This window comes from Vigna umbellata, chromosome 1 (assembly GCF_029865625.1).
Source record: "Vigna umbellata cultivar VRB3 chromosome 1, Vumbellata_1.0, whole genome shotgun sequence".
Lineage (NCBI taxonomy): Eukaryota > Viridiplantae > Streptophyta > Magnoliopsida > Fabales > Fabaceae > Vigna > Vigna umbellata.
Genome location: NC_142165.1, coordinates 31,491,923 through 31,502,912, shown reverse-complemented (window position 1 = coordinate 31,502,912; position 10,990 = coordinate 31,491,923). Strand labels below are relative to the sequence as shown.

The following is a 10,990-nucleotide window of genomic DNA, read 5'->3' as shown; positions in this document are numbered from 1 at the left end:
AGTTTTTTTCAAGTTGTTAAATAGTGATAAACATTATATACACAAAAGAGAAAAAGAAAGCGTCTGAAGATTGGCTTAACATGCTGTTGAAAACTGTCGACTTTCTTGACTGATTCCACAAGGGACAAATGTTTCTTTGGCAGCATAACATAGAAAAAGAAGTGTCGGCAATATTGATTGATTCCATACAGTACAAAGGTTTAAGATAGATTTGTAGAACTTCCAAAGACGTCTTATCCTATGCTGAATTCCCAGTCTACAATATAAAAAAAATCCATTAACAAAAGCTTACTTATATCCCATTATTCAGTTTCCCATGATGCAATAGAGGAACCTGCCACACTTGCTTTATTTAATATCCTAATATTTTGGAACATGTGATTTTACATCTCTAGAAAACGGCACGTGGATTTGAGAGGGAAAAATAAAAATAAGAAAAAAAAAACCCTTAATTTAGCAAGCCATACTACTCATCTTAATTGAAAAACTAAGGAATTTCAGCCCCAACAGAAAAATCTATTCACATTTTCACATCAAACAATAGCTTAGCTTGTTCATGTACACACACTCAAAGAGGACACACAAATTCTCCACTTGTTTCTACATCCTCAAGATCTTCTTCATCAGCCTCCAAGTCATCCAGGTCCATGGTGCCCCCATTAAGAAGGCCACCAACAATTGGAACATTAAGAGATTTTCTTGCCTCTTGTACTATAGACAGCACTTCCTCAACACTTTGTGATGGATTATTTACATCATTTACTTGCCAGCTTCCAGTTTCCATCAGTTCTATGGGTAAGTTCCTTAAAAACCATGGATGGTTTTTAATTTCTGGTATTGTTATTCTCTGTAAAATGCCTTAAATGGATCAATACAATGGGAAAGGAGTCTAAATGCATTTCAATACAGGAAACAATAAGCATTGCTAGAATTGTGCCCAAAACATGAAGAAGCCAAAACCTGGAACTATTAAGTTAGCTGAGAATAAATATGAAGAGCATCTATATAAGCATTTTGCTCCAGAAATTAAGCAATTAAATCTTTTATCTAATAAGTATTTTATAGATGCAGAAAACAATTAAGATTCTAGATATTAAATCCGTTACCTTTTCAGGACTTGCCACAAATATTTGTGATAGAAGATGTCTACATTCCATGGAAACTCGTACATAATCTGGGACTGAGTACTGGACACTAAGTATCTTCTGTATAAGCCACAAAGGGTCCAATTGAAACACCATATCGTGAGAAAAACTCTTATATTAATACTAAAATTGTTTAAGGATTCAACAAATTTGCAGCCATCAGTTATTTTACTCACACCAATGGTTTTTTTGAAGTTTCTTGGGTCTGCAGGGTCTTCAAAAGGATAAGCCCCAACTAACATCACATATAAGGTGACTCCACAAGACCATACATCTGCAATCTATAGCTTCCAATGAAAACTTATAAGTAGAAAATAAAGCAGCAAGGACCACATGTATCTAAGTTACAAAAAGCCAAAACCAAAGCATAAGCAATGAGGAAAAACAAGACCTTACCTTTCCATCATATTCTTTCCTTGTAAGAACCTCAGGTGCAATATAAGCTGGAGTTCCTACCGTTGACTTAGGTTGAGAATGCAATACTGATGACTAAACACAAGAAAATAATAAATTAATGTCACATGAAGAAGGGCATCATCATCCAAAGCTGTAATCCTTGTTAACATTATATACTACCTTTGAGTAACCAAAGTCACAAATTTTAAGTCGTGGAGCAGTGCTTCCATCCAAGAGTGTGTTTTCAAGCTTCAGATCTCTATGACAAATTTGCTGCATAGACATTACCATAAATATCTGTTCTTTGTGAAGGAACATGGTTCATGACACATGTTAGGTTTAGTTTCATACCATTGAATGACAGTAACTGACTCCAGATATCAGTTGCTGAAAGAAAAATCTTGCCTGGTAAAAAGTAACAAGGACTTGAGGACCCAAGTTCTGAATGAAATAATGCATACACTAGCATAACATGACCAAATTAATAAAAGTGTAGTAGACTAAGTTCAACTTTTGGACTTATCAAATGGAACCTAAACAACAATATAAAAACTAGACAACATTATACTGAAATAGATCTAGATAAACTAATCAAATAGTACCTCACTTTCTATATTACCTCATCCTCACTGAATCTACCAGCATTGCATATCCTCTCAAATAGTTCTCCTCCAGAAGCATACTCCATTACTATTGCTAGATGAGTTGGTGTCAGCAAGACCTACAAGTAGACTCATCAAAGCTCACGCAAAGGATCTTTTTCCTTCTTTTGAAACTGATTGGAATATGATTCCAATTGTAAGTATGTTCAGATTGTAAAATACCTAGTGCATAGTTCATCATAAAATTTAAATTTTTTCCGAACAGAAGCACAAAACATTAACAATACCATTCACAAAACACAGGAAAAGGAGAAAATAAAAAATAGAAAATTAGAGAAAACTAAAATGTAGGATGGGTTTTTCTAATCACACAGTCTAAACTAAAAACATCAAGGGGGCAAAAAAGAAAACTGAAAAAAAAAGTGGATAAATACATCCGAAAAAGTTTGGTGCGGGGACCTTTGTATTATGCTAAATTCAATTCTGATTCCCAACCCACTTCAATACATGGTAGAATAACAAAACAGGAGACCAAAATATAAAAAGTATATCAATATTCAAAGTCATAATGATGAGTGTTTCCAAAGCTAACTTCTCAAGTTCCCCATCTTTCATGAGTGGTAACTACTTTCCACCACCACCACCACACAATCTTTGCATCTCACATTCTCATCTTTTCTTTAGGCCAATATTCAGATCCTCAAACGTTAAAAAACATTTAACGATAAAAAGTAGTCAGAGAATTAAACCAAGAATGCTTAAAATATTACATCTAAATAGCACAGATTAACAAAACAGAAAGGCTGTTCAAAAGTAGGATGAAGACCAAAAGCGAATTTTATATTTTGCAGAATTTCATCATTGAGCTAAACATAAAACCAAAAAAATAGAAGCCACCCTTCACTCATTATTAGAAGTGTGAGTATTCTTTTACTAACCTCCTTGAATCTAATAATATTGGGATGCTTCAATGATCTATGGTTCATGATTTCCCTCTGAACATGCTCATCAATCTGCAGCCCATATTCCAATGTCCCACAGTGAGCAAAAAAAAAACACATACCCAGATGAATAATTTGCCAAAAAAGAGAAAAAGAAACAAAGTTATGCAACTGAAATTGAAAGGACGAAGAAGATGAAGCAGACCTTCTGGCCTCTCTCAATGAACTTGACAGCAAAAAGCTCATTGGTGCGGTTTTCCCTAACCAGTTTGGCGACAGCAAAATTCCCAGAGCCAATATCTTTGAGAATCTCATAGCGCTCCATGTTTTAGTATTGCCAATTTCACTGCAATTCAACTACACTACACACCAGTGTGCTGCGTTTTTTAACATAAAAGGAATGAAGAATTAAAAGCCAAACTCAAAATGAATGTCTTATTCATACGAGACAGAAAAGTAGGTTCTCGGGTTTGTGAAAATGCCCATCAAGTCTTAATAAAGACGGAATCCAACCCACCCTTTGACTTCAGTACGAACGTTGCTGTCCACAATCACGGGGTGACAAATAGGAAAACAGAGAACAGAAAAATTCGAAAAAGAAAACAAATGCATAAATCAAACTCATAACATTTGACACGTTTTGAATTTAATTATGAAAATAGGACAAAACATAATTTTTAAGATGTTTTTTTTTTGGTATACTATTTTCCAATTAAAATTAAACTTCCTGTTCATATCTACTGCTGAACTTCTTAAATGCTGCCTCTTTCTAAGAAATTGCTTACTGGGTTTCCTAGTTAGGAAAATAAACATATTAATATTTCAGAATGATAAAAAAAAAGTACTGTATTTTGTACTTACTTTTATTAAATATTTTCAGCCAGTCATTTGTTGAAAACTTAGAAGAACTTGTGGTAGAACTGGTGTGTGGAAAAATATTCCTTCAAACATTTATACTTCTATTTATTTTTAGGTGACTATTTCTGAGGCAAAAAAATATTATTTCTAGTTTTTAGCCATACTTCTATTATTGTTAGGTAAGTATTTATGACCAAAAGACTCTTCTTAATTTGTATGCTTCTATTTTTTTTTTTTGTAATATTTAATGATATCAATACGAGTGGTGAAAAGAATTTTATTTTTAAAAAATTAGTTATGTAGATACGCTACCTATGTTTCTTGTATATATATCCAATCTTTTAAAATTATTTTTTATGTTAGAATACGAAAAGAATAGTTGTAATTTACGATTAAAAAAATAGTGATGGCTATCCAAATTTGTCTTCCTCTTTCACTTGCGCTTCTCTGATAATTATTCGCTCTGTAATCAATTCTCAAGACTTAACCATGAAGTACTTTTAGAGGCAATTAAAATTTTATTCTCAAATTTACTAATAATTTGGATCATATTTACCTATAAAGATTTCAATGATTTTAAATTATACTATTTTGACAATATAAGAATTTTTCGACAAAGAACGGTTTTGAGTAATGACATATAGATCATCGGATTCTCACAATTAATTCCCATTACTATAAAACGGTGAATTCGGAACCAAAATGTTGGATTAATTTCAATTGTTCTAAATGAAATTGAGGTACCTACATATTATTTTTATTTAATCAGTTTTAATTGTATTTTGTATTTGGCTAGAATATGATTAGTTTCTTAATTTTGAATACATAGTTTTAGTTTTGTATATTAAAATAAGATATTTAGTTTTGTATATTCTCAATCAGTAATTTTAGTCCAAATGTTCGCATTAAGATGTTATTTTAATGTGGACTTACAGGTGATACTTTCTACATGAGGTTAAACTTAAATTATTTGTTTATTTCAATGTCAATAGAATTATTTTAGCAATTACTTTCCTGTTATTTGCACAAATAAAGTGTGTTAACTGGAACCCATATCAAAAAATTATTTTAGACAATTAGACAATTAGATTAAAAACATTATTTTCAAAATTGTGGAGACCAATTGAAGAAAAAAAATTGAAGGCTAGAATTGTCTTTTTAGCCACTTTATTTTGGAATGAGTTAAATTTTGTTTGTTTTTTTATATTGTTTCCTTGAAACTCTCAAATTTTTATTATTTTTAATAATTTAAATAAGAGGTTTGCTAACTTATGTAACTCCTTAAAATAAATTTAATGTAAAAATAATTATGATAAAATTTAATGTAAAAATAATTTTAAAACTTAGAAAAAGAAGTTTAGAGAACTTAAACTGAGAATTTTAAAATCTGGGATTACGATATGAGGAGGAACATTTTTCAATTTCTTATTTAGGATGAAATTTGATGGTTACATAGAATGGTTTAATTAATTCAACATAGTACATAATTTTGAATATAAAAGACCTTGAAAAATTTATTTAAGTAGCAGAGAATTAATGGAAACTATTTATTTAAATTTAAAATAAGAAAGAGGAAACTAAAGCAAAAAAAGAACAATAATGCGAATGAAGGTGTTTACGTGTTAGTCAAGAATAATCATCTTAAAATCACTCTTTCTATATCAGTCAACTTAAAAGAAAATGGATGGTTTTACCAACATTATCCTACATAGTGTAAAAATGCCGTAGAATTAATAATGTGATATTTATCGTTGTCGTTAAAAATATCTAAGGGTCATATTAAATTAAACGATGCATTTTTTTTTTTTCAGAAAGTGCAACTGTACCAGCTAAAAAATTAAACAATGTAAAAACAAAACGTTCATGGTTTTATTTGTTCTGTATCTATGGAAGAGTTGTTTTGGACAAAGATAAGGTCGTCATTTTGGATTTTACAGCCGAAGATAAGCATGCCACCTTTCCACCTAATCTTAATGTTATAAAATTTCAAATGCATTTGGCATTTAATAAAATACAAGATGGCTATGAAGCATGCAAGGATAAACATTCATTAGTTGTTCAAGCAAAATTACATATAGTTTTTTATTTACATGTACGGGGAGTCTTCACAACAAACTTTTTTTTTGTCAACAAACACATTTAAACGTGAGTGAAATATGATTTTTTTTTTTCATCAGACTCTTCGATCATAATTTAAAGGAAAATAAATTAAGTGTAATTAATTCTGCATTTAGTCCGAGGACTTTTATTATCCGTTTGCGAATCAATTCATCTATGTTGCGGCCAACCGTAGTGACTTGGGACGCTAGGGTTTCCAAGGTGTATTTTTGCATTGGTTGGCTATCGTCTAGAAACGTGACCTTTTGTCGTTTGGGTCAGTTTCATGACCTCAAAATATTGGTTGATATGATTACACTGCTTCTCCAGGTTTGGCTTTCTCTACTACGAGGTGGGTTGCTTGATTACTATCGGTTAGGACAAGGCACTGGCATTAGCCGAATTTATTGGGAGCACATATGGTGACACGAGGGTATAAGAGGTTTTTGCCTCTTTTGGGTTCGTCGTGACGATGATGATTATTCATATGCAAGGTGGACACGACGATTCCGAACATATTTAATGTTTTTTTGGTGTAACCAAGATGTTGTAAGATGTGTTTGTCTTTACTATATAAAGTATTTTCCAACGAAACCGAGCAAATGTTATAGATAGGGTTGAATTAGGTTAGTAGGAATATCCAACTTCTTGAAGGCGTGCCAAAATAGAGATTGGTTGAGCTCCCTCGGTCTATGAAGATCTTATGAACTCGCTAGTTGGTGATGGTTGTAGTGACGACCACTGGATTGTCTTGATTTGGGTCATCCAAGCATATGTCCTCGTCGAAGAAGGTTATAGAAGGTAAGAGTCATGGTGGGAACTGGTGGGAACTGGCTTACCGAGTTGATACTCCTTTGGTATCCTTTATGTTCTACTCGAGAGTTTTCTTCTCGGGTGAAACCTCCAATGATGGTCTGGATGTCACCCCTTGCTTAGGCAAGGTTGAGTTGGACAATCTAGCTTCGAATGACTGGTTGTGTAGGAATGAGATGTTGACCTTGGACGAGCTTGGGGCTTGAGATTTGGAGTACCATGTTGGGTTGGTCCCATTGTCCTCAACCTCGTCCTGTAAAATCGTCATGTTTTATTGTTAATTCATTGGCAACTGTACCAAATCGTATCAAGTAATATAAAATGGTAAGACTAAGTATCGTTTCCTAAGAGACTCGTGACACCAAACAATCGTATAGTAAATTAACTAGTTAAGACTAAAGAACGATTTCATTGAATGAAATTTAATGCAATAAAAGTAAACATAATAACTTGAATGTAAAATTTATCTTTTGAAGCTAAAACAAGAATGAATGAATGGTATTGAGATGATATGAGATGATGATGTTGTTGGGAGATTTCACCTACTTCATTTTCATGCATATTAGAACTCATCTTCTTCATTGGAATGCTAATATCGCTTACAAAATTACTTAGAACTCAATCCCTTGACGCAAAAAACCTAGCCTTGATTATTAGACAACAATCCCTTGAAAACCCTAATAACCAATTCCACATTAAGAAAAGAAGCTTAAGACAACTAAACGTCCAATTTCTATCCCTAGATAATATTTCCTTTAGGTGAAATCCTCCAAATCATGATTCCTAAGTATTTCCCAATAACAAAGAAATCCAATCATCAAGCTATGAATGGCCAAAAATATAACAAGCATTAAGAATTGGAGAAAATTACTAACATTCAATGAAAGAAGCATAAAATATTCAAAACATGTTCAACTACATAAAGTTCAGAGGTTACATCTTTCCCCAACAACAAATGAATTTAGCTCTCCATTGTCATGGAGAACCTTGGCTTACAATGGAAAATGTAAATGAGATGGAAACCCTAGAAATAGAAAAGGAAAGCTCCTGCATACCTAATCTTCCTCCAAAGGGTCAAAAATAGCGTTTCAGTGCTTATGCCGTCAAAAGATATCCACCCTAATGCGTAAAAGCCTTTAAATATATCAGAAGTGCCACATAAGCAAACGTCGTTGGCGCTCAGCGCCCCAACTGGGGGCAACCAGGTGAGACTGCGCGAAGAGTGGCGCTCAGCGCCCCCTAAGTGGGCAACTAGGTGTGCTACGAGATAACTGGCACTCAGCGCCCCAAAAGAGGGCAACCAGGTGTGGTTGCGTGACCTCCAACGCTCAATGCCCAGAAGAAGGCAATAAGGCGTCCTTACGCGACCATAAGCGCTCAGGGCCCCTAAAAAGGGCAACCAGCGCCCAGGGCCCTAGAAAAGGGCAACCAGGCGTCCTTGAGCCTTCTGCAACCTTCTTTTCTAGTACTTTTGTTGTCCTTCCTAGGTTTCAACTCCTTGATACTTTACTCATCTTCCAAAACATACCAATAACCTACAAAATTGAGGGAATTAGTGATTAAAAATCATTATGTATAACCTCGACTAACTTATTCACAAAACTCAACTAAAAACAAGAGTTTAAGCAAGCTTCACACTCAAAGAAAGTTGATTTAGTATCAAAATTGCATCACAAATAATGGTAAAATCAACTGTTATCACTTATGCCCCAACCTCGGCCCAAAAAAATTGTCATGTCATCTGCCTCATTTTTCGTTTCCCTGTTGAATGAAACAGGCTAGAGCACTAGAACATATCAGTTCTTCGATGAGATCCCTTAGATGATAGCATTCCTCAGTGGTGTTTCTTATGCTTTAATGGTAGGAACACTTTTTGGTGGGGTGAGCCTCGATGGAAAGTTGTCAAGGTTTGAGGAGCTAGACAAGCAACAAGTTGCATGTTTCTCTAAGTATGGTGACCTTGTTAGTATTCAAGGGAGTGTACTGGATGTATCGAGCCATAGTCCGATCAATGGCATTGTTTTCCTACTCTTCCCCATACTGGATGTTAGGCATATTTACCTTTTTCAACCTATTTTCTTCAATGGCCATGTATTTGACTGATTGTTCCCTAAGATTTGCCATGTTGTCCGGTCCTTTTGTAAAGAGAGAGTCTGAGAAGGGTCTATGTTGTAGATTATAGATCAATGAGTGCATGATCACAAATGGAGTGAGGTTAGGGATCATGGTCGTTGCAGCGGTGAACATGAAATGCATGAGGGTCTTGTTTTCCCCTTTTCTATGTACTTCAAGCTTGTTGACGTGGTGGGCATTGCCTTGCAATTCGTAAATCGGGTTCTAAGCATGGTGCTCAACGCTTCAAAGGAATCCACCAAGTACGAGGGTAGTGTGTAGTACTAGTCTAAAGTCGATCCGTCCAGGGTGGTTGGAAATAACCTACAAAGAACTCTCTTATCTTGAGTATAATACTAACATGGGTCAGATAAGTCTTTTCAGATGGGTGGCTAGGTTAGTTGTCCCTCGTATTTTTGAAGGTTGATGAGGAAACCTTTTGGATGTTGGCCCAAACCACTTCTATCGTGAAATGATGAAAATTCTCGAGTCAGGCAGGCAAGAAAGCTGGTCTTGTCTCAAAAATCTCAGGCATATACCCCGAAAACTTGACGCTCTTCAAGTTAACCTGCTTCTAAGGATGTCCTGTGGAATCTTGGGATTTTGTTGTTCCAAGTTCTCGATAGGGGTTGCGATGTTTGTGTTTGCGATGATCACGCTTCAAGTGGTGGGAATGTTTGTGAGTTTCCCTTGTTTTGTGTCAAGTTGTCCTGCTCTAATCTCTTTGAGTCTTGCATCGAGGGGATCAATTGTGACTTTCATGTGAATCTCGTTAAGTTGGCAGGCTGCATTTCACCCAGGAGTTACGCGGGCCTTCTTTATGAGAGTTAGGTCAAGGATGGGGAGGGGATTTTCCATTCTCCAAGTTAGTCAACTTTTATTGATTAAATAAGACTCATGACCTAGACAATTATGTGATTTCTTGATTAAATAAGACTTGAAAACAAAATTTTTTGGTTTAAAATGCAATTACCGAAAAGTAAATATGCATGCAAGTTGATCAATTGGACAAAAGTGCAGAGATGAACGGATGAATTTAATATTATGGGATGAATATGTTGTTGGGGTTAGATTTCACCTAGTTTGCTCTCATGTATATACGAATTCTACTTCTTCATTTATGTCAATGTCACAATCTAAAGTACTTAAAACCTGATTCCTCGGCGAAGAAAACCTATCCTTAATTGCTAGGTCACAATTCCTTGCATCCCTAACAATTAATTCTACATTACATACGCACAGAAGCTTAAGACAACCAGAACTCATACCCCCATTCCTAAGCAATACTACTTCTGGGAATAATTCTCTAGAACCTGAATTGTAAGATACCTTCTATTACTCATGCAAATCATAAATCATGTTAATGAATGAGTTAAACAAAGCAAGCAATGAGCGAAGAAGAATTATCCTAATAATTAATGAGAGAAGCATATATAATCAAGAATCAATTCATTACATGAGAGTTTACAAAGGTTTACATCATTTTTTCAACAACAAATAGATTTTAGTTCACCATTGGCATGGTGAAACTAGATGAATAATGGAAAAGAATGAAAGATAAAACCCTAGAAGTTGAACATAAGAGCTTCCGCATCCAAATCTGCCTCTGAGGGGTCAAAGAGTGTGTTTTTTTGCCTCTTCCGTCCAAAGATACAATCCCTAGGACGTCCAAGTCCTTAAATAGAACATAAATAAAACATAAAAATAACAGAAAACGGGTCCAAGCCTACGAAATTGACGCTCAACACCCCACTTAGGGCGCCCAGGCGGCGTGCCGAATCATATGACGCTTAGGGTCAGCTCAGAAGGCAAGCAAGCGTGGTACGACTCGAGGAAGTGGTGCTCAGCGCCCCAAAAAGGGTGCTCAGGCGCGAGACAGGGACTTCCTACGCTGAGGGCTCCAGAAAAAGGGAAGCCAAGCGTGAGATGGTGTAATCTGGCGTTAAGGGCCCTTGAAATGGCACTCATCGTTGGTGCGTTCCTCCTTTTTTATGTTTTTCCAGCTCTTACTGAGTTCCAACTCCTT

General features: G+C 35.1%; 1 protein-coding gene across 1 annotated transcript; it reads right to left on the bottom strand.

The window, feature by feature from the left end:
- Positions 1–324: 324 nt before the first annotated feature.
- Positions 325–3,550, bottom strand: LOC124846756 (serine/threonine-protein kinase SAPK2-like). The gene is made up of 9 exons (XM_047324093.2): positions 3,290–3,550; positions 3,082–3,156; positions 2,161–2,262; positions 1,893–1,946; positions 1,722–1,814; positions 1,542–1,634; positions 1,322–1,426; positions 1,107–1,205; positions 325–847 (listed from the first exon to the last, which is right to left on the bottom strand). Exons 1-9 carry the CDS (start codon positions 3,407–3,409, stop codon positions 569–571), a joined length of 1,020 nt encoding a protein of 339 aa, XP_047180049.1. The 5' UTR covers positions 3,410–3,550; the 3' UTR covers positions 325–568.
- Between the last annotated feature and the right edge of the window lie 7,440 nt (positions 3,551–10,990).